The sequence below is a fragment of the Pygocentrus nattereri genome, chromosome 6 (assembly GCF_015220715.1).
Source record: "Pygocentrus nattereri isolate fPygNat1 chromosome 6, fPygNat1.pri, whole genome shotgun sequence".
Taxonomy (NCBI): domain Eukaryota; kingdom Metazoa; phylum Chordata; class Actinopteri; order Characiformes; family Serrasalmidae; genus Pygocentrus; species Pygocentrus nattereri.
Genome location: NC_051216.1, coordinates 45,627,372 through 45,654,812, shown reverse-complemented (window position 1 = coordinate 45,654,812; position 27,441 = coordinate 45,627,372). Strand labels below are relative to the sequence as shown.

At 45.6% G+C, this 27,441-nt stretch overlaps 2 protein-coding genes and 1 long non-coding RNA gene across 10 annotated transcripts; 2 read left to right on the top strand and 1 right to left on the bottom strand.

Moving 5' to 3' along the window:
* On the bottom strand, positions 1–20,204 carry trim13 (tripartite motif containing 13). 7 transcript variants are annotated; one of them, XR_005130415.1, is made up of 3 exons: positions 20,103–20,146; positions 2,693–3,239; positions 1–1,173 (listed from the first exon to the last, which is right to left on the bottom strand). XR_005130415.1 is itself a non-coding variant. In XM_017703062.2 (2 exons), exons 1-2 carry the CDS (start codon positions 20,186–20,188, stop codon positions 13,592–13,594), a joined length of 1,392 nt encoding a protein of 463 aa, XP_017558551.2. In that variant the 5' UTR covers positions 20,189–20,204; the 3' UTR covers positions 12,728–13,591. The 7 variants fall into 7 exon arrangements, 2 of the variants coding, with proteins under 2 accessions (XP_017558551.2, XP_037395535.1); XR_005130414.1 differs by lacking the exon at positions 20,103–20,146 and adding an exon at positions 15,526–15,548 and having other exon boundaries at positions 2,693–3,242; XR_005130412.1 differs by lacking the exon at positions 20,103–20,146 and adding an exon at positions 15,320–15,445.
* LOC108430520 lies at positions 3,117–5,014 on the top strand. Its single transcript, XR_001858085.2, has 2 exons — positions 3,117–3,252; positions 4,665–5,014. It is a non-coding gene; the product is annotated as an uncharacterized LOC108430520 (long non-coding RNA).
* On the top strand, positions 8,983–26,984 carry spryd7b (SPRY domain containing 7b). 2 transcript variants are annotated; one of them, XM_037539639.1, is made up of 5 exons: positions 8,983–9,502; positions 20,173–20,289; positions 22,501–22,667; positions 24,400–24,502; positions 26,327–26,984. In XM_037539639.1, the coding sequence occupies exons 1-5, from the start codon at positions 9,487–9,489 to the stop codon at positions 26,422–26,424; spliced, it is 501 nt and encodes a 166-aa protein (XP_037395536.1). In that variant the 5' UTR covers positions 8,983–9,486; the 3' UTR covers positions 26,425–26,984. The 2 variants fall into 2 exon arrangements, with proteins under 2 accessions (XP_037395536.1, XP_017558553.1); XM_017703064.2 differs by lacking the exon at positions 8,983–9,502 and adding an exon at positions 18,781–19,744.
* Positions 26,985–27,441: the final 457 nt, after the last annotated feature.

The window sequence follows — 27,441 nt, the reverse complement described above, 5'->3', positions numbered from 1 at the left end:
TTTTTTTTTTTTTTGTATTTTGTGTTGCACCAGCTACGCGCTGTAGATACTGAAAGTCAACGTGAATAGAAAACGAATGCATTTACCTTCAGTACTGTGATGCATTTGCAAGTGAAACACCATCAGGGAGGGTCTCTGAGCCAGCTGAGCGTTTTCTCTGCCTGGCTGGTGTCAAGATGCTTTAGACAAAGGCTAAAGTCATTTCAGTTTGATGGGAGATCACTGGAAAACAAGCTTTTTTAAATGCCAAGGATATGAACTAATAAGGTATAGAACGTCCTTTTTGAGGTCAGGTTGACTTGACTAGTTGGCGAGAGAGACGCCTTGGCTTGTTTTTGCAATTTTAAAAGAAGTGCAGTCAGTTTCAGTTTGATGAGAGGTCACTGGAAAACAATTAGGTCTTTTAAATGAAATCGAATGATGAGCTGTGCTGAATGTGACCACGGATATGAAATAACGTAAAAAAGTCATTTTTGATGTCCGATTGACTGGAATAGTTGGCGAGAAGGAAACCTTGTGCACCGTGACAACAGTCCGTTGTAAAGCTTTGTCTTAGTGGCCATAATTATGGCTAATGGTGTTTTTAATGTATGTGTTTATTTTAAATGCTAAACAAGAACTGATGCACATGATTTCTTACAAATTAAGCAGGTATGGTTAAAAGCTTGTAAGCACAAATTTGTCATGAACCTCTGAGCTCCAAGTTAGCAGTTAAATGCTTTAGTCAGGTCAGTAGTTTCTTACTCTGCTCTGAAATCTGACTTGAAGCCTTCGTTTACTACATTGAGTGTAACCACTTGGCCGATTTTGACTGTATTTAAATGGTATGAGCTTTAATATAATTTAGGCATTAATGTGGATGCATGTACAGTTTCTGTTCAAGGCGCCATGCGGATTGTGTGCAACATAGCTGGTGCCCCATGTCCAATAACTTGAGGTAACGTGTAATAACGTCTAGTGGCACAGAACGATCAGTCTGTAGGCATAGCAAAGGATCTCCGTCGCAGGTGATCGAGGACGCTTGAGGTGTGGAGGGTTGGAGGACGTTGATGTAGACAGACTTGTTGGTCCTCAGCTTTGTCGGGTCTGTCTCTATGTGCTGACGGAGCGGGTCCGGCGAGTGCGAGGCCACTGCCGATCTATAGGGCCGCTGGTTAATTTCTGTTCAGCGCGCTGTTCAAAAGACAGATTTGCTCTGTTATTATGTAACACGTCACATCACATGTATGTATATGTGTACATTTTATTTATAGAATGTCTGTCTGTTTAAAAATGTGTTGCAGTGCATAATGTAGAAGTGCACATTAATATTCACAAGCTTGAAATATTCACTGTGCATGCTGACCAGTACTTTACCGCACAAGTACTGTATTTGTAGTGTGGTACACTGTATATATCATCGCTGTCCAAAAACAAGCACCTCCAAAAAGACGTTCTGTACTGCAGATATAAGTTAATGTAAAAAAGATTTTATTTCAAGCTTGTTTGAAGCATTTCTGTTGGTCCATTCATGAAATTTTAACACAACGGAATGTAAAGGGAGGCTCTTTTGCTCAAATCATGTATAAAAATAAAAGGGGAAAAAATTATTTTTATTATTTTTATTTATTTATTTCATTTTTTGACAGCAACAACATATACAATATGAACTTCTGTGGGCTTTAGATTTTGCTTTTCAGAATTAAAATGCACTGATTTTGTAGGGGGAGAAAACAAACACAGGACCATTTAATGCTTTTTATGTCTTTATTTATTTTATTGTTGTAAAGCTCCATGTTTAATTGTTTTAAAACAAAAAGGGCAAATTTTTGGTTCCTCAGGTTAAGGTTAGTGTGTGTGTGTGTGTGTGTGTGTGTGTGTGTGTGTGTGTGTGTGTTTATTATATATATTTGTTGCTACACATTTCATATACACACTACTGTGCAAAGGTCTGGCCACTCTACATTTGTTTTACTATTAAAAAAATTAAAATGAAAGTTTCCCTTTTTTCAGAATCTGTGGGGAAGAAAAAATAAAACATTTAACGCGAATTACACAGAAACTTTAACAAGTAAATAAAATGCCAACATTATTCAGTATTTACTGTGTCCACCCCTTTACTTTCTGTTCTTCACTGGTTCCGTCTTCAGCCACTTCAGTCTGAGAAGTTAGTTTAGCATTTTCTGCTTCAGTCAAAAAAGTGCCAAACGCATTCGGTGGTGTTGAGGTCTGGACTCGAGGGTGGTCAGTCCATTGTTCAGCTTCTTCTCCAAACAGCTACACATCCTTTCAGACCCACTGTGCCGAGTGGTCTTCTCACAGTGGAAGGATGGACAGAAACCCCTGTGGATGTTCTCAGATCTGAAGCAGCTTGATGTTCTCCTCTCTCTCTCAGAGATGGAAGCTTTCAGTGCTGTTTATCTGAAGGGGGCAGTTTGGGTGATTTACCAGGTCTTGCGTGGCTGTTCGGAGTCTTTTCCATAGGGCTTTTAATCATTGAGCTCCAGTTTTGGAAACGCCTGTTTTTGCACTTATTTTCCTTCGACTTTGTCCTTCCTTGTGCAAGTGGATTAGTTTATGTCTAATCTCAGGAATACCTGAAAATTGAACTGCTACGTGGCTGTTTTTCGGCTGGAAATTAAATGAATGAAGGGTGGTCTCTGACTTTTGCACAGTGCTGTATCATACATTTGGGACAGATGTATGTACTCACAGCCTTTTTTTCCCCTCTCCTGTGTTTCAGACAGAGACTTGGAATGCCCCCGAGCCCTGCAGAGAACCAGAGAGAGAAGAGAGCGAGCGACCGAGCAAGAGGAGGGGAGTCTCTGTTTCTGGCTGTGTGTGTGTGCGTGACCCTTTTTTCAGGTGGTGGTGTAGCAGCACAGAATGGTTTGTGGTGATACCGAGATGCAGGCCGTGCTGTGCTGCAGCATCAGTGCCTTGGAACTACACTGTGTGTGTGTGTGTGTGTGTGTGTGTGTGTGTGTGTGTGTGTGTGTGTGTGTGTGTTGTCTTGCTTTAGCAGCATGTAAATATTGGAGTTACACCATGGCAGATGCCTCCAGTATGCTCGTGCTGCTGAAGCAAGAAGCCACCAATCGGCACGAAGCTCCTTTGTCCCCGTGATGGTGTTGACGGGCCCTGGCTGGTGTCGGCCGAGTCTGACTCACCAGCGCTGAAGTACCTTAGTCACCGACACAGCCTGAATCGCACATCCAGCTCTGGCACGCAGGAACAGCACCAGCTCCTTCAGCACCAGCCTGCTGATCAAAGGTAAAGGTTGAGGAAGGAGAAAGAGGCCTCGTTTTTAGTGTTTGTCATGGTTTATGTGCTTATTTGTAGTGCTGGGATGTGTGTGTGTGTGTGTGTGTGTGTGTGTGTGTGTGTGTGTGTGTGTGTGTGTGTGTGTGTGTGTGTGTGTGTGTGTGTGTGTGTGTGTGTGTGTGTGTGTGTTTTTTGTTTGTTTGTTTTTGTTTTTTTAAATGACTGCTCTTGAAACAAAACCTTGTATCTACATTTTTTTTTTGTTGTTGTTTTTCAGTTTTTGACATAATTTGAAAGTGTCTTGGCCTTTAAACTGCATCAAAATTGCGTGATGAATGGACCAAAAGAAACTCAAAATGACTTTGAAAAAATTCTGGTTCCATTGACTTCCATTAAAAGTACAACGTTTTTTTCCTTCTCCTGTAAAGTGACCATTGGAGATATGAGGTTTTGTTCTAGTGTGTGGGTGTGTGTGTGTTTTTATATATATATATATGTGTGTGTGTGTGTGTGTGTGTATGTATGTATGTATGTATGTTATTGGATCAAACCCCATCTAACTTTACAGAAGAAGGGGGGAAAAAACTTGCTTCACTTTTAATGCAAGTCAATGGACCCAGAATTTTTTTTCAAAGTCATTTTGGGGCGTTTCTTTTGATCATGAAATTTACACACAATTTATAGGACAACAGGCATTTTCCCATTAGTCCAAAATGGAAAAAACAACAAAAATGGAGATACAAGGTTTTGTTACAACAACAGCAATGTGGTGTGTGTGGTTTTTATATATATATATATATATATATATATATATATATATATATATATATATATATATATATATATATATATATATATATATATATATATATAAATATATGTATATATATATATAAATATATGCATGCATGCATACATACACACACACAGGGTCAGTCAAAAGTCACAGGACAGTTTTATTTCATTTTTTATGCTGTCCCAAGCCTCCACCATGCAGTGCTGAAATGACCCCAGAGATAAAAGTTGATGATAAAATAAAACCTGTCCTGTGGCTTTTGACTCACCCTGTGTGTGTGTGTGTGTGTGTGTGTGTGTGTGTGTGTGTGTGTGTGTGTGTGTGTGTGTGTGTGTGTGTGTAAATTTTATATATATATATATATATATATATATACACAATCATATTAATAGTAATGTTGCCCATAACGTGTTAATTTAGCCAAGTGGGTTGTTTTTAGTTATTTCTACTTTGCTCGCTTTGCTCATGTTATCTAGAACCTCACTGTTAAATATGTGAAATGTGTCGTTACTGTCCGAAGAAGTCTGCACACTGAAAAACATCATTTTCATTCATCTGTTTATTTATTTGTTCGATTATTTTTCATCGTTTCAACACCCAGTCCGTCCTTTATGGTGTGTGACAGTTTCGCTGTGACCGGACGGGCAGAAACGCTGTAAAATCCCCTGGAATAAAGTGGTTTTTTTGCGCGGTCCTGCTGTAATTGACGTGTTTGGAAACAGCAGCTCTCGCGTCTAAATAAGCGGCGAGTCCTGTGAAGCTGCTCGGTGTCTGATTGACCTGCAGTCCGAGGAGGAGCCGGTGGGAGCGAGACGCTCGGGAATTACGGGCTCGTTAACTTTACACTTCCACCCGGCGGTGTTCAGTCCTGATGAGCGGTTATAGCGAGCACGTGATAAAGTGGCACGTCACCGTGTTCGTGTTGTCTGCTGTATTAAATCGTGCATTTTTTCCCCATTAAACTCGTTCATGAAACCGTGTTTTGTGTGTTGTTTTCCCCACAGAATCGTGTTGCGGTCGCTGCTGCGGATTTTAATGTCCAGTCGAAGCGGCGCGGGCCTTTTATTATGGAGCTCGTCTGCTCTGCTGTCGTCTGTCTGGCGTTTCACGACGGCGGGTTGGTCGAATAATCAGTGTTGGCGTGTTGGTGGAGTTTAGCGCCCGAGCCGCCGCGTGAACTCCGTTTTTCTTTATTATTTTATTTTCTTTTATTTTATTTTGTGTGTTCAGTTCACGCCTCACAGTTCGAGGCCAGAATTTACGCGTTAAATTCGAGATTCAGTCGCCAGATTTTTTTGTTCTACTGGCCGCGTTTTCACCGCATCCCGGAATAAGTCGAGAACTGGACGAAAACAGCCACGTGTTGAGACCTAAACGTACACGTCTCAGCAGCCTCTTCCTGGTGGGCTTCGCACTAGATGAACATTGCTGTGAGGATTTGATTGCACTATTGCTAGTGATGTCGCTGATGTTCTAGGTCACCAACGCCACTTGTTATAAAAGAAATCGGGTCCATCGCTCCGCAGAACGCAGCAATTATGGGGGGCTTCACGCCCTTTAGCCCAGTGGTCACCTGGTCCTGGAGGTCGTCTACCGGCCTTCAGTCTTGGTCCATCCACCGAATTAACTTGAGGTTCTCGATTGGCCGGAGCAGGTGCTTTAGTGTGCGGTGTGAGGAAGCCTCGCGTGAAATGCAGGATGGAGCCAAACTTGGTGGGAAGGTAGATCTTCGGGGTCGGGGTTGGTGACCACCGCGTGGCCCTGAGTATGGTGACCAATGCTTTTCTATGGGGGAACAATACGAGCCGCGCCAGTCAGCGCCTTGGATATCCGAGCTGAGTCCAGTGAAACTCTTCAGGGATGAAGTTCGAGTGTTTTACACATCAGGCCTGAACTGACCGAGGCTGGAGTGGCTTCACTTCGCCGGCTGCTGCTTCTAATCGGCCGTTCCACCTTAAATGGCGCAGCACTTCCATTCTGGCGCCCGAGGCTGCGTCATTTGGCTCGAACAAGAAGCCAAGAGCGCCTCGTGTCTGGAGCGACGAGGTGGTGTTTCAGGAGAATGCATGAAGTTTCAGAAAGTTGAATTTATTTTTTTTTTTAACTCAAATTTAAAAGGACTGAGTTTTGAACTGGCCTGTTTGTTTTTGCCTACAACCAGAAAAGATGTAGGAAACTAGCTGCGCTCTAAAAGGCGGTGCGAGTGACACCAGCGTTGCCGGTTTAACACGTTTTGTGGCCTCGTTTTCTGGTTTAACGGCCCAAAGCGCGTGGTCGTCCGTAAAAGGGACCACTGAAGTTGTGTTTACTAAGCTGGACCGACTCCACACACCCCGCCCCGCCCCGCCTCCAGGACTTTACTGGTCCTCTGTTGAAGCAGCTGGAGAAAAGGTTCGACGCCCTTTGTTTAAGGTGCGCGGCCGTACCTTCAGCCCACTGCTGTGCCTCTGAGGGAACAAACAGCCGTTATTAGATCAGATCAAACCAGCCTGGTGGGTTTGCTGTGTGGACGCGTGTAAAGCAGCCGGAGAAGAAGCCCGTTCGGCTGTATGGGTGGTGTTGGTGCTGTAGAGATGCTTTGGGAGTCGAGCTGTGAGGTTTTCCAGCGGGTGAACCTTGGAGATGCTGACCGGTGTGTGAAGTGTGTGGGCGGCTGTGGATTCGCGTGAAGTTCTCTTTAAAGCCGGTTTTTGCGCCGCTGTGTGAAACGGATTCGGGACGGTTTATAGCGCGACTTGGAGCCTCTGGATTTAAAGTGCGGTTCACTGGTTTTGGATAAACTGAAATCTTGGCTCGCGCATTATTGGTTTATCGGTATTGATTATCGGTAGTTTGGTGCTCCGATTGGCGCGTGTTAATCTGCTGTTGGAATAAAGTTACACATTTATTATAATAGCGCCACATTTATTCCCGCTGGCCGGAGCGGGTCACGCGTGCCTGGTGGAGCTCCGAGCTGCGGCTGGGCGCCGGACTGAGGCTGTAATCTGAGCGCCTGATACCGACCCGGAGCGAAGCAGCCGCCCTCAGCCGAGCAGCGCGGTATTGATCGTCGAACAGGAGCTTGTGCTTTTCTCCAGTGAATGAACAGATAAACAGAGAGAGAGGGGGGGTTTGAATAAGGAGTGGTTTGTTTATTTATTTCAGACGTGTTTCACATTTCAGCTTCAGCAGGGAATTCGCGTGGCTATAAAATGATGGAATAAAAATAAAAACATCAAAATTCACCGGAACCTTTATAGACTGACTGATATTTCTCCTGTACAGTAAAGCAGAGCTGCTGCTTTTTATCGTGGTGTAAAGGAATTCGTCATACAATAATAATATTAATAATAATTACACTGACAAAATATATAATAATAATAATAATAAAATAATTATATAATAATTATCTCACTGCTGTCGGAGGAAAACCCATCCATCTTTGTCGTTTTTCATCGTTTGAAAATACCCGTCACCCTTTACTCTGTGTGTAAATTTGGACCGATAGAAACGGCCCAAAATGACTTGGGGAAAAATTCTGGTTCCATTGACTTCCATTAAAAATAAAGTAGGTTTTTTTTCCTTTTCCTGTAAAGTCACTATTTTGGAGATAGTCGGTGCGTGTGCGTGTGTGTGTGTGTGTGTGTGTGTGTATGCTTGTAAAAAAGAGGGTTCTTTGGTAAAGAAAATTGTTCTGTATAGAACCATAAACGGTCAAAACCCCATGTATTTAATTGTTCTCGTGTCCCGTTTTCGGCCTGTTGTGCTGTGAAATGAATGAACTGAAACAAACGGCCTAAAGTGACTTGGGGAAATTCTGGTTCCCTGCACTTCCATTAGAAGTAAAGCAGGTTTGCTCGTTTTCCTGTGAAATTCCATTTTGGACAACGGGAAAATTGTGGCTACAACATCAAATAAACGTCTTTTAATCTAAACGTCGCCTGAATGTTTTTAAGAAAATATGGCTTCGTCGAAAATCCGAAAATAGTGCCGCGTCTATTTTATAATAATGACGCGCAGAGTTCTTATTATTTTAAAATATATTAGTGTATTTTTAGCTTTAACGCTGGTGTTTGATGCGCCACGCTTTCCTTAAAACCGCCAAACATTTTCACTGCATGGGGTTCAGAGAGAAGAGGCGACCTTAACAGGCGACCCTGTCACTCTAGACGCATCTGATGGTTTCTAATGGGACCTAAAGGTGTTCTATTGGAAGCCGGTGGTCTGTATTAGTGTCCATTAAGCCCGTTTCTATTGGAAAGCGAAAGCAGCAGGTTTTTAATCCTCCAGCGGTCTTTATTTCCGGGGACGGGCGGTGCAGGTTGGATAGAACGACGGAGCTTCTGCGTCCGCGAACTGGAGGACAGACCGGCGCCGCTGCGCCGCGAGAAACCGAGTAAATCGGGTTTCTGATCAACACCGCCCGGTCCACCGGACACTGGCCGCTCCCGGGTTCCTGCAAGCTGGACCCCGTCATCATTTTCTGGAGCCTTTTCTAAAAGGTCCAGAACCACGAGAACCGCCTCACCATGCAGAGCGATATTTGAGTGTTCATCGTTCTAAACAGACTCACTTTCGTTACTAAAGAACCCTTACAGAACCCTTAAAGAACCATGCTTTTTAAACTGCAGCTTTAATTATTTATTTTTGTTTATTTATTTATTTGGTTACTGTATGCATAATAAATATATAAAAAACATAAATAAAGCCACGTATATGTATTATATACATATTCATTGTTCTTTGAGTGTTTCTCTTCTCTATCCTGTATTCATGGTTCTATATTCTATAAAGAACCATTTTTTCCCGAGTGCTGGTTTACATAATGCATTATTTGGTTAAAATAAGCGCGCGCATACATATAAAAAATACTAACACTATAAAATAAAAACACTATATACACACATAAAAAAATACACACACACACTATATATATATATATGTATGTATGCGTTCATGGGTCCTATTAAAGAACCATCTTTAAGAGTACACACACAGACCAAAGATGGTTCTCTAGGTTCTGTATAGAACTATGGCCTTTAAAAAAAACTAATTTGAATATGTATTTAATATGTGTATATATGTGTATATATAAAAATGTGTACTCAAAAGAAAAGATGTTTTTTAATAGGTTCTATGTAGAACCATTATGTAATAGGTATATATACACACACACACACACACACACACACGTGCGGCGTCTGACTTTTCTAACATCAGGCGCTTTTCGAGTTTTCCTCCAGTCAGTTGGAGCTGAAACCCGTGCAGGACGCCCGGAGCCGCGGTATCGGAGACCGAGCTGAGACGGACAGACGGATCATCTCAGATGAGCAGTAAAACGCACATTCAGCTCCTCCGCGCGCTCCACTGACAACAGATTAGCGGGAGAAAAGGGCCGAAATCGAGCTGAGCACGCGCCGCTCCTATAGGCGCTCCGTCCTTCATTGATGATGATGATGAGCTGTTGAATGTATGCGCCGTTATGTAAGCTGTATTTTTATAAACTGGGTTGTGATGGGGGGGGCGGAGGGGGGTTGGGGGAGGGGGGCACAACTAATTTCACTTTTCACCCGGAATTTGCCCGGCAACAGCGGCTAAATATACACGCACGCTCGCGCGCGCCCGCGACGTCAGCGCAGAGCCGCGGTCAGCGGCGGTGACGTCACGAGCCGGTTTTGCCGGCGCGAACCCGAGGATTTCTGAGTGGATTCTCCCGATATGGAGAAGAAAAAACCACGAGAGAGAGGGAGGAGGAGGAGGGGGGGGGGGGGGTGTTCATTATCACACACTCTCCAAAATTAATCAGAGTAAAGCGGGGAGTTCCGGTCCTAAAATCTGATTGGCTGCGAGATTTTCCACCGATGACCGGCTGAACTCTGTTAAAGAGGAATTCCACCGGTTTTCCAAAGTTCCCACACGGATCGGTCATTCAGATGTGAACCGTGGTTCCGAGCGGCTTGGCTGGAAGTTGTTCCCATGTAGAGAAACTTCCAGAAGAAGAGCTCTTCGCAGTGGTGGTGATGGGAACCAGATGTCGCGGCGTCTATAAACTACAAAATACTGTTTTCTGTAGCAACGCGTGGGTTTATAAACGATATTTTACTCCAGAAAACGTCCGCAAAACGTTCTAAAAAGGCTGTAAACAGAACAGAACTTTCAGACGTCTGGTTCCCATCACCCCCACTGAGAACTATTCTGACTGTTCCTCTAGAACCGAGCATCCCCCCCCGAACCACTGTGAGCGACTCTGTTTACATTCTAACCATTAAAATGAGCGTGCTGATTGGTGGAACCAGGCAGCGTCGTCTACACTCTTAAAAAGCGTGGTTCTTGAAGGGTTCTGTATAGAACCATGAACACTCAAAAAGCCCTTTGTGTGCATAAATGGTTCCACAGACGGACCAGAAAGGGTTCTGCTATTTTTACGATGTCAAGCTTGTAACAACAGCAGAACCCTTTTTCGAAAGGGTTCTATATAGAACCATACACCATGCAGCGAACCATGTAATCATACGAATGGTTCTTTAAGTATTCTGGGTTCTATATAGAAACACCGTTTTTGCTAAAGACAATTCTTTGTGTGTTCATGGTTCTATACAGAACCTTTTTCTTTTCTAAGGAACCCTTGAAGAAGCATTTTTTTAAAAACTGGACATGGTTCTGCATACTACCAAAAAGGGTTCTGGTGTCGTTTACGATGATAGAACCCTATACAACACATTCTCCGTCAAACTAAAGAACCCTTTCATAAGGGTTCTTGCAGAGGGTTCTTGTATGGGTCCATGGAACCACTGAAGAACAGTCTGGTTACATTTATTAACACAAAGTGCGTTTTAATAGGAACCAAAGGAAAAAGGGGTAAATGTATGCGGTGTGACGTCACTGCATTTTTATGTTGCATAAAACTGAAAACAAACACGCAAAGGAGCGACAGGCGCTCGCGCTGGTTGGTGTGCGTGAGAAGCAGCAGCCTAAACATCAGCGCGGCAGAGCTGATCCTATAGGAGCTGATGACGCTTACAGCTTATATAACTGCGCGAGGAGCATCATGACCATCAAGCGCGAGACTGAAGATCTGACGCGTGTTCGTGTTTTTCACTGCAGCTCACTGAGGGTTCTGTTCAGAACTACGAGTTCTACGCAGAACCACTTGCATGCTTAAGTGCATGCCCAAGGGTCCTTCCGACAGATGGAGAACGTGCTGCATGTGGTTCTATGCAAAACCTTTTTTGAAAAGGGTTCTGTGTTGCACCAAAATATTGTTCTTCTGTTGTTGCAAGCTTGGCATCGTCACGATAGGAGAACCCTTTTCAAAAAGGTTCTGTGTAGCACCGTCTGCAGCACGCTCTCCATCCATCTGAAGAACTCTTCAAATGCAAAGGGTTTTTTGTGTGTTCATGGTTCTAGACAGAACCATTTTCTTTGCTAAAGAACCTTTGAAGAACCATCTTTTTAAAAAGTATTCTATATAGCACCAAAAAGGGTTCTTTCAAAAAGGTTCTATATAGAACTGTATACAACACATTCATCAATCTAAAGAACCCTTTTACAGTGTTGACATCATAAACTTTTAGTGGGTCACGGTTCTGTAAACCATTTTCTTTGCTGAAGAACCCTTGAGGAACCATCTTTTTAAAAAGTGTAAATGGTTCTATACAGCGCCAAAAAGGGTTCTGCTCTTTGTGATGTCAAGCTTTCAAAAAGGTTCTGTATAGAACTGTATACAGCACGTTCTCCCTCAAGCTAAATAACCCTTTTATAATGCAAAGCGTTCTTTTAGAGGTTCATGGTTCTGTAAAGAACAAGTGTCTTTACTAAAGAACTCCTATATAACCATTTTTTAAAACGTTTATATGGTTCTATATAACGCCAAAAAGGGTTCTGCTCTTTATGTTTGATGTCAAGCCTTCAAAAAGGTTCTATATGGAACCGTATACAGCACGTTCTCCCTCAATCTAAAGAACCCTGTTATAATGCAAAGCGTTCTTTTAGAGGTTCATGGTTCTATAAACCATTTCCTTTGCTAAAGAACCCTTTCAGCATGCAGGGAAGCATTTAGGCATGTAGTGGTTCTACACAGAACTCATGGTTCTAAACAGAACCACTGCCTTTATTTTTTTTAAACTGTAGTGTTTTTTTTTTCCTCCACTCTCGCGCATTCATAATGTACAGAGCGCGCGCGCGTTCTCGCGCGTTTTCTCCCAGCCATCGGGGATTACATAACATCTCACCTTCAGAGGGCGACTAGCAGCGCGCGAGGAGGGGGTGGGGGTGGGGGTGGGGGTGACAGTGAGAGATGAGAGGAACCCTCAAGTCTCCTTTAATGACATGAGGTTCCTTCGGCAACTCGCACATCCAGGGTTTAAAGGGCCACATCACCGAAAACAGAATCCTACCAGACTGCGCCCTTCACTGACCGGTCCGCACGCGGAAACTGACCACTTCCAATTCTGAATACTGCCGCTCGGCCTACGGAGCAGTTAGAAGAAGTGTTTCAGCTTGAAGAAGGGCAGCCAATCGGAGCAGAGCTTATTTACATATACGACATATAATATATATCACAGGCACTTTAACGGGAGCAGCCTGTTTAATTGTAAGGAATAAGTAAAGGGTGGTCGTGTAAAGTGGTCGTGTTTACAGTGAAATAGGGTGAATTACAGTGAACCGCACAAACGTCATAAGGAGCAGAAATAAAATGGCCAAAAAATGTGCGATATGGGCCCTTTAATGCAAAAAGACACGGCAGCTTCATAAAGTAACGAAACAATTATATAAATAAAAATTAAAATCGCCCCAACATTAGAGCTGAGCCGATCAGCTGAAATAATAATGAGTATAAATATTAATAAATATTTTAAATATTAATAATATTAATATTAATAAATAATAATAATGAAAAGCAAAACGAAGAAACGGGCTGGTCGTCCTGAGAGGAGCAGCGATAAACAGCTGTATATCCTCAAAATGGTTCTTCAGAGGTTCTCTAGCAAAGGCAATGGCTCTATTTAGAACCACTGAGTTCTGTACGGACGCATTTCTCTATCCAGTGTTATAAGCTTGAAGAACCCTTCTTGGTGCTTTATAGAACATTCAGTCGGAATCTGAAGAACCATGCAAACGGTTCTTCAGGGGTTCCTTAGCACAGAAAATGGTTTTATGTGTAACCACGAGCACTCAGAGAACCTGCATGGTGGAAATGGTGCTTCGGATTGATGGAGAATGTGTTGCATGTGGTTCTACACAGAACCTTTCTAATAATGGTTCCATTTAGCACCAAAAAGGGTTCTGCTGCGATGTGCAGAATCATATGCAGCACCTTCTCCGTCAGTCTGAAGAGCGTTTTCACCATGAGGGGGTCTAACAGAACCAGTGTCTTTCCTAAAGAACCCTGTGTTCTCGTGTCTGTGTTCTCGCGTCACTCGCTGTACTGACTTTCCCAGACCGGGTGACGTCACCGATGAAGCGCAGAAAGCGCACAGAGCGTCTCTGATTGGTCAGTTTCTGTATCTGAAACCTGCTCGGTGCGCTTCGGTAGATCGTTAAGACAGAAAGGCTCGTGCGCGGCTCTTCCGCTCAGCTGATGAAGTCCGCCGCCGTGTCCAGCAGCTCCGTCATCAGGCTCGCGCCGCGCTCGGCCGTCTCTGTGGCTCGCGCTATCAGCCAGCGCACCAGCTCTCCGCAGGCGCTGACGTCACCGAGAAGGCTGTCCGCCGTTGGCAAGAAGCTGAGCGCGGGAGCGCATGCGCAAGCGCACAGCAGCAGCAGCAGCGGCAGCAGCAGCAGCGCGAGTCTCCACAGCGCGCGCGAGAAGCTGCCGGTGGGGCTCGAGGCGGGGTGAGGGGCGGAGTTCCGTAGCAACGCGCCGCCCTCGTGCGGTCCGCGCAGCGCGTCCAGGTCTCCGAGCCGCACGCGGTCCCACTCGGCGACGTCGAAGGCGGGCACGAGCGGCTGAGCGCCATCCGGGTCCCAGTCCGTTTCCGCGCGCGCCGACAGCAGCAGCGGCGCGTTATCGTCGATCGCGCGCAGCGCCTCGCGGAAGTCCTGCATGCGCTGCAGAAAGGCGAGCGGCTCGGAGAGCGCGCGCAGCGATTCGGCCACGCGCAGCGCGCGCCGCCGCTCCTCCAGCGCCGCGCGCAGGCGCCCGATCTCCGGGTCGTAGCTCTGCATCACCGCGAGCTTCAGCGCCTCGAAGTCCGCCGCGATCTCGGCGCGCTTGTGCTCGAGAGCGCGCGCCGCCCGCTCCAGGTAGTCGGCAGCGCGCTCCGCATCGCGCGACACCGCCTGCAGCGCGCGCCGGCGCGCCGCCTCCAGCGCGTCCAGCCGCGCGAGCGCCGCCTCCGTGCCGGGCCAGCGCTCGGCGCCGCGCTGCAGCTCCTCGAAGGCGGCGCGCTCGCGCTCGTGCGCCTCGTCCAGCGCGCACAGCCGATGACCGCGGTGCTCGCGCGCCGTGGCGCAGAAGCCGCAGATGAGGCGCAGGTCCGTGGCGCAGAAGATGTTGAGCGGCTGGTCGCGATGCGCGCGGCACGAGGGCGGCAGATGCGGAGCCGAGGGTACCGCCGGTGGAGGTGGAGGCGACGTCGTCGTCATCATCATCCCGGGCAGCGCGCGGATCTCGCCGTACTTCTCTACGACGCTCCGCAGCGCGTAGTTCACCTGCAGGCTCGCCAGACAGTCTCGCGCAGTCTCTTTACGGCACGTGGGGCACTTGAACGGAGACGGCTGCCTCCTCCGGTTCCCGCCGCCGTCGTCTAGCGCGCCCTCGAGGCACCGGCGGCAGAAGCTGTGAGAGCACGGCAGCACGCGCGGGTCCTCGAACAGGCAGCAGCAGATCGGGCACGTGAGGTCCTCCTCCAGCAGCTCCATGGCGGCGGCGCGCGAGCTGCAACGGGAGAGCACGGGAGAGAGCGTGAAAACGTGCCATACTGACACGAGGGCGCGAGATGAGAGCAGAGAGAGAGAGAGATCGATGCCTAACTCGCGCGCAATTCCTCGTGCAGAGCATCCCCTCGCACGCGCCAAAACCTATTAACTAAGTTTAGTACGTAAAACGTTCACGCGCGAGAGCCGTGGCATCTATGCTTACGCGCGTAAACAGCTGAGCGAGATCCCTCTCGAGAGCATCCATCTGACTTTTAGCGGCAGGAGACCACGTCCCAAACACGTAAACAACAACAACAACATCATCATCAGCGGCGGCGGCGGCGCCGGTAACGAGCGAGTTTCGTTTTACGCGCTCGTTCTGCAAAAACCGCCAAAAACGAAAAACACCGCCAGCTATCCCCCCTCACGCGCCCCCCTCACCTGCACGGTTCGTTGTTTGTGCTGTTCGTCCGGTCCGGTCCCGGTACCGGTGACGGTTTATGGCGGGAATCCGCAGGACAGACAGGAACGAGCATCAGCAGCTGGACCAAACAGCCCCCCATCACCTCCCCCTACAACCCCCCCCCTCCTCCTCCTCCTCCTCCTCCCCCCCGCCTCAAACCCAACATACATTCACACGCGCTCACCAGCTGCTCGCTCGAGGCGCACTGGGCGACGCAATCGCTGCGCTTGTTGCTGTGCAGACTTCGCGCTTTCCGGTCCGGGCAAACTTTTAACCGTTTCGGCTCTACGCGCGCACGATCCCGAGTGTTTAACGCGCACGCACGCACACGCACCGTAAAGGCTTAAAAATACGTCGCCAACTTCGCGCTGGAATTGTTTTCCGTTCCACCTTAAATTGGTGCAGCAGTTACAATCTGGCGTCTGACTTCATTCTGAGGCGCCAGTAATGTAACTGCTGCACCAATTTAAGGTGGAACGGGACAATCCGACCAGGAATCCAACTTCAGCCTCGTCTCGCCCCCGCCCCCTCCCCCCTCCCCCTCCCCCCTTCGTTTCTCACGCAGCGCAATGTAACGCAGACGGTCCCTTGGCTCCGCTGGTTGGCTGTTGCTATGCAAAACATCACAACGTCAGAAGCCCCGAGCCCACCGCTGATCTCCGCGCGCCGTCCGCTTCATCACTCCCACATTAATCGATCCTTAATCGGCGCTACGAGCTCACTCACGAGACGCCGCGCTCGCGCAGCTGTTCCTGCATTTAAGTGCCACATCACAAAAATCTTTTTTCCGTTTTTCTCTCTCTGCAGATCTAAACCGTGCAGTCCCCTATAAACAGACCCCCCCCCCCCCCCCCCCCCCACGCGCACCCCCTCCCTCCTCCCACCCTCCGGTTTGCGCTCGTGCCAGCTGATGGCATCGATAACCCAATAAGCTCCACCGTGTCACGTGCGACAGTTTATTTTGACCTCATTTTTTTTTCTTCCCCTGTTTCCATGCCATCAGTAAGCGCGCGCTTCCGCTGATTGGTCCGAACCCGTGGAGGAAAAGCGCGTGCTTGGGCCGCTGGGGGGCGCTGTTTTGTTCCTCCGTCCGCATCGAGGCCTAAACGATACGCTCTTAAAGGGGGACTCCACCGCATTGTTCAAAATTTCTACATAACTAAGTGGTTAGTTAAACAGAGTCACTCAGAGCGGTTTGGTGTGATGCAGTCAGAGCTGTTCACAGTGGTGGTGATAGGAACCAGACGTCCCCCTCTAAAAGCTCCCTCACTGAAAGTTCCTACTTAAACGGCTAGATATGACGCCTGACGTCTGACACACTGTCTTCTGATAGTTTTGTAATAAGGCTTTGGTTTAAAATTACGTTTATTTTAATCCATTAGTGGTGGAGGGATACATGCAGGGCGCTGTGAGGCAAAATAGTCCCCAATGAAAACTTCAGATTTATGACTATTTTACCATCATCAGCATTACATATAAAGCTCAGTAGTCTCGTGTGGGTTCTCTGGTGGTTCTGGACGGTAAATAAAATGGCTATATCTGTGTAGTCATGATGACGCCTGGTTCCCATCACCACCACTGTAAAGACATCCGAGTCAGTGAGTTTCTCTTCAGTGAACCGCATCACATCAAGCTTTGACTTTGTTTACATCTCAAACACTCAATTATGCAGAAATGTTGAAAAATCGGTAGAGTTCCCTTTGAGAAGATGGTTCTTCCAGGGTTCTGTAATCAAGGGAATGGTTCTGTTTATAACCGTGAGTACTGTATAGAATGATCAGCATTCTTAAATGGTTCTTTGCATGGTGAAATGGTTCTTCAGACTGATGGGAGTTTCTCAGTCTGGCTGGTGCCCATCCCAACAGTCATTGGACCGGAAGGCAGGAAACACCCTGGACAGGTCATCAGTCCATCACAGGGCAGAGAAATTACTCTGTAATTTATTCACATTATTGATTACTTCTCTGGAAAAGTAATGGGTTACATTACTTACTACGTGTTGGAAAAATAATAAGGACACTCAAATCACGAAAGGACTGCTGGAGAATGTGCAATAGACGGATATGCATTCTACCTAGAACCCTTTTGAAAACCGTTCTATATAGACTCGTCCGTAGCACATCAGGCTTCGTTCACATTTCCAGGCTGAAGTGGCAGGAATCCGATTTTTTTGCCCGGGTGTGACTCAGATCTGGTGTTTTCAGGGCTGTGTGGACACAAATCTGATCTTTTCAAATCCCACCTGAGCCACTTTCATATGTGGTCCCAGATCGGAATGCGTATCCGAGTATCCATGTGACCTTAATGTGATGTTCAGATCGGAATTCATGTGCTTTTATTTTTACGCTGCACGTGCGGCATCACTCAGCGTTACCATGGCAGCAGCGCTGAACAGACATTAAAGCTTGTAAATGGTGGAAAAATACGGAGCCCCGCTGGTGACATCCTGTATAAATGAAAATAATGCGTGGCCACGACTTAGTAAAGCGTGGGAATGAGATCCTAAATGCGTGGCCACAACTTAGTAAAGCATGGGAATGAGATCCTAATGTGTGGCCACGACTTAGTAAGCCGTGATCTCGTTCCCACGCCTTACTAAGTTGTGGAAACGCATTAGGATCTCGTTCCCACGTGTTAATAAGTCGTGGCCACGCATTATTTTTATTTACACAGGATGTCATCAGCGGGGCTCCTTTTTCTCCTTCGTCTGGCTCTAATAACGAAGCCGAGAGCTGATCAGAGTTAATGATCTTCTCAGCGAAGCTCGTTCTGCTCGTTAGTTTGTGCTGATGATGCAGTGATTCAGTCACGTGACGTTACTGAGTAGGAGGAGCTCATGAGGGTCAGTTCAGGCCGGTTCATCACATTAATGACCGATTTGAGTCACTGACCTAAACGAGTGTGAACCGTCGAGTCAGAGAGATCGGATTTGAGCAGCGAGGCTTTTAATGTGAACAGAGCTTAGTGCACATTTACCATCAATCTGTAGAACCATTTAAAGATGCAGATGGTTCTTTGAGCGTTCATGGTTGTATTTTCTTTGCTAAAAAGCCCCTGAAGAACCATCATTAGTGTAGTGTTCAAACACATCATATCAGGGAATCTTCCATCGCTCCATATTACACCATCAAAACACGCAGTCAACCAATCAGGAGAAACATGTCACCATGCAGAGAACCATTTAAGTTTGCAAATGGTTCTTCGAGTGTTAACGGTTCTAACAACTGTTTTAATGAAAGAAACCTTGAAGAACCTTCTTTTTTGAGAGTGTAAATTGAAACCAATTTAAGGTCATCAACTGAAAATGTTATTTTTTTTTACTATATGAGGTACCGGATGCTGAGAGAGAGAGAGAGAGAGAGAGAGAGAGAGAGAGAGAGAGAGAGAGAGAGAGAGAGAGAGAGAGAGAGAGAGAGAGAGAAAAGAAAGGAATAAAGGAAAAGGGCAGCAGTCATTAGAGCCAGATAGGGACACTGAGATGAGGGCTAGTGACCACAACCTGTTATGACCATGACATCTGTCTCAGTGCTGACTGGTCATGAGCTGGTCGGCTGACTGACAGACCGAAGCCGTTCGCACTCACTGACCTCATGAGGTGCTCATGGCGCGCCCTCATAACCTCCTATACCTGGAGTTTTCAAAGCGCTCAGATGTATAAAAGCGATATCAGAATGTTTTATACTGTCCTGTGTTCAGGAATTTAAAGCACTCTTTCGTATAAAAAGCGCTTAAGCAGGTACAAACTGATGCTCCAATGGCCCATATTAGCAGCTTCTTTCTGGACTCGATCAGGTGCGCCCTCTAGCGTTTCACAAACCAGGAACACCTTACTGAGTGGCAGTTCTCCTCACTACACAGGCTCTGATCTCACAATAGCCAATAACAGCGCAGGAGAGGGGCTCACAATAGCCAATAACAGCGCAGGAGAGGGGCTCGCAATAGCCAATCACGGCGCAGGAGAGGGGCTCACAATAGCCAATCACAGCGCAGGAGAGGGGCTCACAATAGCCAATCACGGCGCAGGAGAGGGGCTCACAATAGCCAATTACAGCGCAGGAGAGGGGCTCACAATAGCCAATTACAGCGCAGGAGAGGGGCTCACAATAGCCAATTACAGCGCAGGAGAGGGGCTCAGAATAGCCAATCACGGCGCAAGACAGACGTTCCGACTATCCAATCACGGCGCAGGAGAGGCGCTCCTACTAGCCAATCACAGCGGCGTTTTCCCGAAATCAGGTGTGAAACGAAACACCTCTTTCCTGCATTGACTGAAGTTCCGCTCGACTCCGGCGCCGTAATGGCTGCAGTGTTTACGTGTTGTCTGGGCTGTTGCGGCGATGGAGCTTCGGGCCAGATACCCCTCAAAGAGATGCCCGCTGTCCAGCTCGACACGCACCGCATGGGTGAGAACACAGAGCCGCTAGTGAATCACACAGACGGCCGGGAGAAAGGGGGTTTAGCGCATTAAGCGGGCTGTGATTTACAGAGACCGGGCGAACGGAGCCGCTGCAGGAGCTAATATAAGTTAGCCAGCTGGCCGGCGCTGGTCCGCTCGACCCAGCCGGTGCGTTGTGGCGGCTAACGGCGTTAAAAGCGACTCTGCGGTTCATCTGCGGCGTCATATTGAGCCCGAGTTTGTTAGCCAGCTTGCTAAGCAGTGTTTTGCTGTCCCGGCTGTTTTGTCTGCCGATCAGATTGTGATCTTAAGACCCTCATCTCATAAACAAGCGCCCTTTTCCGCGTGTCGGCTGCGATACGTACCGAGTCGGATCGGTCCGCTCTGGCTGCGGTGCTGTCGAGTTCAGCTGGGCTTTTGCTTTTGCTTTTCCAGGGACGGATGTGGTCATAGTGAAAAGTGGGAGGCGGATATGTGGGACTGGAGCCTGTCTCGCCAACGCCCCTCTACACCAGAACAAGAGCTACTTTGAGTTCAAAGTCCAGTCAACGGGTAAGTGGACAGTGTCCAGAGGTTTGCAGACCCCTGCCGCCCTGCTCTTCAGCCTCTCGATCAACCCGAAGAACCATTTGACCATGCAAAGCACTAATTAAGCATGCAAATGGTTCTTCGGATTGATCGAGAGTGTGCCATATGGTTCTGTATAGAACCTTATTGATAATGGTTCTGATTAGCGCCTTAGAAAGTTAAGGGAGGGCACTCTGCAACACTTAAAGGGGTGTTCCACCAATTTTTCATCATTTCTGTATTATTAAACGATTAAAAAGTCATTAAAAGTGGTTCGGTTTGATATTAAACGCGCCGCTCTTACTCAACGTGCTGACCAAGTCAGATGAGTTCACAGTGGCGGTGATGGGAACCAGACGTCTGAAGAGTTAAACACCCGTAAAAGCTCCCCTGCTGAGAGTTATCACATGAAATGGTTATGAATGTGCTTTTTGATCTCTGAGACGTCGTTTTATGACGGATTTGAAAACGGTTTTGGCCTAAAACGTATTTTTAAAACTACGTTAATTGAGGAGAGATAGACGCAGGGAGGTTGTCCGCAAAGAGAACATATTTATTTCAGATTTATGACTTGTATCGTCATCAACATTATGCAGTGTATTGCCAAAAGTATTCAGTCACCCGTCCAAATAATTGAATTCAGGTGTTCCAGTCACTTCCATGGCCACAGGTGTATAAAGCCGAGCCCCTAGGCCTGCAGACTGCTTCTACAGACATTAGTGAAAGAATGGGTCGCTCTCAGGAGCTCAGTGAATTCCAGCGTGGTGCCGTGATCGGACGCCACCTGTGCAGCAAGTCCAGTCGTGAAATTTCCTCACTACTAAATATTCCACAGTCAACTGTCAGTGGGATTATAACAAAGTGGAAGCGATTGGGAACGACAGCAACTCGGCCACGTAGTGGTCGGCCACGTAAAATGACAGAGCGGTCAGCGGATGCTGAGGGGCATAGAGCGCAGAGGTCACCGACTTTCTGCAGAGTCACTCACTACAGACCTCCAAACTTCATGTGGCCTTCAGATCAGCTCAAGAACAGCATAGAGAGCTTCATGGAATGGGTTTCCATGGCCGAGCAGCTGCATCCAAGCCCATCATCGCAAAGCGTGGAATGCAGTGGAGTAAAGCGCCGCCACTGGACTCTCGAGCAGCGGAGACGTGTTCTCTGGAATTTGGTGGAGGGGGGATCATGGTGTGGGGTTGTTTTTCAGGAGTTGTGCTCGGCCCCTTAGTTCCAGTGAAGGGAGCTCTTAAAGCTTCAGCACCAAGAGATTTTAGACAGTTTCATCCTCCCAACTTTGTGGGAACAGTTTGGGGACGACCCCTTCCTGTTCCAACATGACTGACCACCAGTGCACAAAGCAGGTCCATAAAGACGTGGATGAGCCAGTTTGGTGTGGAAGAACTTGACTGGCCTGCACAGAGTCCTGACCTCAACCCGACAGAACATCTCTGAGATCAATTAGAGTGGAGACTGTGAGCCAGGCCTTCTCGCCAACATCAGTGTCTGACCTCACAAATGCGCTTCTGGAAGAACGGTCAGAAATTCCCATAAACACTCCTAACCCTTGTGGAAAGCCTTCCCAGAAGAGTTGAAGCTCTTATAGCTGCAAAGGGTGGGCCGACATCATATTAAACCCTATGGATTAAGAATGGGACGTCACTCAAGCTCATATGCGTGTGAAGCCAGACGACCGAATACTTTTGGCAATACAGCGTATATGAAAACTCAGAAGACTCGTGTAGGTTCACTGGTGGTTTTGGATAATAAATAAAATGGCTATATTTCTGTTGTAGTTGCGGCGACCTCTGGTTCCTATCACCACCACTGTGAAGAAACCTGAGTCTGTAATTTTCGCTACAGTTTTACGTGAAACCACTCTGAATGACATTGATGTAGTTATGCAGTTGCTCCTTAAACATTATTAAAAATAAGCAATGTGTGATTTACTGTAGTGGAATGACAACATAGTAGTACTGTGCAAGTCAGGACAGTTGATATTGATGATATATAAATATTGATCTGGACAGTATGTGTGTTTTTGCCACTACACTACACATAGAGATCAATCAAAGTGTATTGCTTATTTGTTTATTTCTATTTATTCACTTGTTTTGCTCACTGTCCAGGTCACCAGTTGGGTATGTAAACGTTGTGTTTCTATTGGTGCTGATGTGTTGATTCTTGCTTCTTGTGTAGGTGTGTGGGGAGTAGGAGTGGCCACTCAGAAGGTGAATCTCCACCAGGTTCCTTTGGGTCGAGACAGTCACAGTTTGGTCCTCAGACACGACGGCTCAGTCTACCACAACAACGAAGAGAAGAACCGCCTACCAGCCAACAGTCTGCCTCAGGAGGGAGATGTTGTGGTGAGGTTTTGTGAGGACCTGATTAGCGCATCTCTGTGATTTTCGGTCCTGACCACTTCAGTCATGTCAGTATGGTTTTATGGACTGGACAGTGTCTTTAAATATTAGGACAGGTATTACCTGCTGTAAAAGGATCGACAAAAATAAACCCAAGTTATGTTAGTCATGTGAAAACTGACATATTGGTAAATATTCCATCATATCTGGTGGGAGAAGAGATTTTTTTCCACCTTTTTTTCCATAATTAAATTGTTAAGTTGTAAACAAAGTCATTCAGAGTGGTTTGGTGTGAAATGTTCCATTCTGGAGAAACTTAGTCAGTTGGTTCACAGTGGTGGTGATAGGAACCAGACGTCCCCCTCTGAAAGCTCCCTCACAGAGAATGATTAACGGAAGAGCGCCACATTCCGTACAGTGCTCCATCACTTTTCGCGTTTCAGTAGTTATTGCGGAAATGCCCGAAGTCAAACAGGGTGTAAGGATTGTTTGGACTCTGCAAAAGCTGCTTAGCAACCAAGATGCACTTTGATTGGTCACTTGTGGTTCAATACTTTTAAAGAAATAAGAAAAAAAACGTCATCCGTGTCACCGGCTTGTACCGTCAGTATTCCGTACAACAGCTCCCACAGAAGGAACGGTTTTCCGTAGTGTTTTCCGTGCATTTTATTTGAAGTTTTTTGAAATCTAATTGCATAAATATATAAATTAACTGATTATACTGATTATAAAAGTGAATTAATATAAACAATATGTGCAATAATGGGGCGACCATGGAAAAAAAGCCCAGTAAAGTGAGGCGGTGGTGTGAAGCTGCTCAGCTGAGAGGGGTCTGCTGGGGTCCCTGGGCTGACGGTGTAAACTCAGATTAACAGCTCAGTACTGAACCCACCGTGTTTCATGGTGATAACCCACTGTTTCATGTTCGTTTAAGCGTTAAATAAGATGTTTAAACGAGCTAAAATGCATTTTAATTGGACGTGAAAGTTTTCCCACACTATTCACATTCACATCCCTGGGTTTCCCCCACCTGCCATGTCCGGGTCGCTCCGGGGGTCCAGTCACTATTTGCCTCAGATTTGATGTCCATACTAAGCGTTGATGGACTTGCCAGCCGATTCGATGGAAAAAAAGGATATATGACAAAAATCAAGAAAGTGGTTTTTATTACACAAACAGGAAAAGCTGCAAGTGTATGGAATACTGAAGTGTACGGAATACCGTACTCTCACGTTACTTGCTGTAGTCAGTTTTCAAAAGTTATGGTGTGGTATAATAACTAAAGTATGATTACAGTTACCTGTTGGCATCACCTGTTTCAAATCACATCATTATTTATTTTACCTAATTAGTGGCCCTAAATTATGCCTGTCCCACTTTTTGGAATGTGTTGCAGGCCTGAATGGCAGGAATGGATGTATGTTTGCGCATAAAAAGAAGCTGATCAGACAAAACATGACATATCTTCTGTTCATAGTGTCAGCAGTGAAATACGAGTCGGAGTAAATTTTTGAAATCAGTGCTTTCTTTTTAATTTGAATTCTCCGTACCGACCCAGCTCTTCCTGATTTGGGTTTGTATGATTTTTTTTTTTTTTTTTTTTTTTTTTTTTAAAAACACTGATCCTGGCAAAATATTGTTTATTGTTCTTAATAGACATTTGAACATAAGTGAGCTGTTTTTTTTTTCATGCATACCATTAAACTTTCCCTTCTGTTGTATGTGTGTCTTTCAGGGTTTAACCTACGACCATGTGGAACTGAACCTGTATCTGAATGGGAAGAACATGCAGTGTCCAGCTTCAGGCATCCGAGGCACTGTGTTCCCTGTAGTTTACGGTCAGTTGTTGTGTTTTGTTTTTTTTATATATAAACCTTTATTTAACCCTGATAGCTAGAGTCTGTATATTTAGCTAGACTAGCATTTGTCTATAGTTTGAAGTCCATGAATGATATAATTTATCGCTGCTGTATCTCTAAAATGAGAACTTTACAGGGTAAAGAATAAACTTTACGTTTAAAGTAAGTCAGTGGAATCAGACTTTTTCCAAAGCATTTTTGGGCCATTTCTTTTGGTCCATTCATCATGTAGTTTAAATACAATATAAAGGACAACAAGATTTTAAAATTATACCAAAAACTGAAAAACGTGTGTGTGTGTGTGTGTGTTATATTGCTAAAAGTATTTGCTCGTCTGTCTCCTGCATAATTACATCTGTGGTTCACTGTTGAGACACAGTGGTGGTGATAGGAACCAGAGGTCGCCACAACTACAACACAAATATAGCCATTTTATTTATTATCCAAAACCACCAGTGAACCTACACGAGTCTTCTGAGTTTTTATATACGCTGTATTGCCAAAAGTATTCGGTCGTCTGGCTTCACACGCATATGAACTTGAGTGACGTCCCATTCTTAATCCATAGGGTTTAATATGATGTCGGCCCACCCTTTGCAGCTATAACAGCTTCAACTCTTCTGGGAAGGCTTTCCACAAGGGTTAGGAGTGTGTTTATGGGAATTTTTGACCGTTCTTCCAGAAGTGTGGAGGTCTGACACTGATGTTGGACAAGAAGGCCTGGCTCGCAGTCTCCACTCTAATTCAGCCCAAAGGTGTTCTATGGGGTTGAGGTCAGGACTCTGTGCAGGCCAGTCAAGTTCTTCCACACCAAACTGGCTCATCAGTGTCTTTATGGACCTGCTTTGTGCACTGGTGCGCAGTCATGTTGGAACAGGAAGGGGCCGTCCCCAAACTGTTCCCACAAAGTTGGGAGCATGAAATTGTCCAAAATCTCTTGGTGCTGAAGCTTTAAGAGCTCCCTTCACTGGAACTAAGGGGCCGAGCCCAACTCCTGAAAAACAACCCACACCATGATCCCCCCTCCGCCAAATTCCAGAGAACTCGTCTCCACTGCTCTAGAGTCCAGTGGCGGCGCTTTACACCACTGCATTCCACGCTTTGCATTGCGCTTGGTGATGTAAGGCTTGGATGCAGCTGCTCGGCCATGGAAACCCATTCCATGAAGCTCTCTACGCTGTTCTTGAGCTGATCTGAAGGCCACATGAAGTTTGGAGGTCTGTAGTGATTGACTCTGAGAAAGTTGGTGCTTGGTTTTATACACCTGTGGCCATGGAAGTGATTGGAACGACTGAATTCAATGATTTGGATGGGTGAATGAATACTTTTGGCAATATTGTGTTTTTATATATATATATATATATATATATATATATATATATATATATATATATATATATATATATATATATATATATATACATATGTGTGTGTGTGTATATATATATATATATATATATATATATATATATATATTTAACCCTTAAAGAACCATACTTTTTAAGAGTGTAGATGACGCTGCCAGGTTCCACCAGTCAATGTGCTCAGCCACTTTAAGGAAGATTTATTTTTTATATATATAAAAAACACCCACAAAGGTTCTTCCTTTTAGCTTCGATATAGAATCATCTACCCTGTATAGAACCCTTTCATGATGCAATGACCCCTTTAATCATGCAAAGGGTTCTTGGAGTGTTCATGGTTGTATAGAACCATTGTCATTACTAAAGAACCCTTAAAGGACCATGTTTTTTGAGAGGGTAGATGATGAATCTTAAGGTTTTGTTTTTTGCTCTGTTCCAGTGGACGACAGCGCTATCTTAGACTGCCAGTTCAGTGACTTCTACCACACGCCTCCTCAAGGCTTCGAGAAGATCCTGTTTGAACAGCAGATCTTTTGAAGACCCGCTGCAGACAGAGTCACACAGAAGCCGTCCAGTGTGCTTGAGTGGAGCGATGATGTTGGAACGGATGTTAATGCTCCTCTGACTTTTCGCCATTTTGCATCTGCCTTCTCTGTTGCTGCTGCCGCCATCGTCCACGGGAGACAAGCCTGTGTGTGTGTGTGTGTAAATTATCGTAACACTACAACGGTGAAAACGGTGAAAACACTATCAGATGTCTGTTACACGAGAGCGCCAAATGAACATTATTTAATTTTTATTTAAAGCAGCGTTTATCATGATTTTGTACCATAATCTGTTATTTCATGTTTCTTTGATTTCAGATGCCAGTGTCTTTCATTTCATTTTATTGTATTTGATTTTATTTGTTTACAGACTTTTCAGACACCACAGTAAGAGAACAGAAACTGACATATCCTGTGATAAAGCTGGTTTTAGAAAATCATGAGTGTTAAAATGGCTTGTTTTTGTTTCTACTATTTACATGTAATCACTGAAAATTGAACCAAATTTACTTCCATCTCGTCACAAATGTGAATAAAAGTGATCTCTAAATATGTGGAAGCATTTTGTATATACAGCACCTAAACATTTGCGCGTCATCATCTTTATCGCCATTGTCCATCCTCCCTTTATCCCTTAGAAAAGAACAGGCGGTTTCTGTGTACTGATATATTTAAATGAGCTCTCTTCTGATTGGCTCCTACGTTTAGTAGTTCATTCAAAAAGTTAAAACACTTCCTGTAACGTCAGTGTGAATGGCCAACACTAAACTGCTATAAGCAAATATATGTAAATATGTTTTTTGTGACCTCACAAAAACTGAATTTGAAACAGGCTCTTAGGTTCTGTATATGGGTTGAGGAGTGAAGGGTATTTCTTACCATGTTTACATACTACTGTACATCAAACTCTTCAAAACAGAAAATTTGGATTTCCTTGATATGGGCTCTTTAATGTAGAGTTCTGGATGGTACAGTTCTGCTGAAACTAGGTCCAACCTTTGTCCAGTAG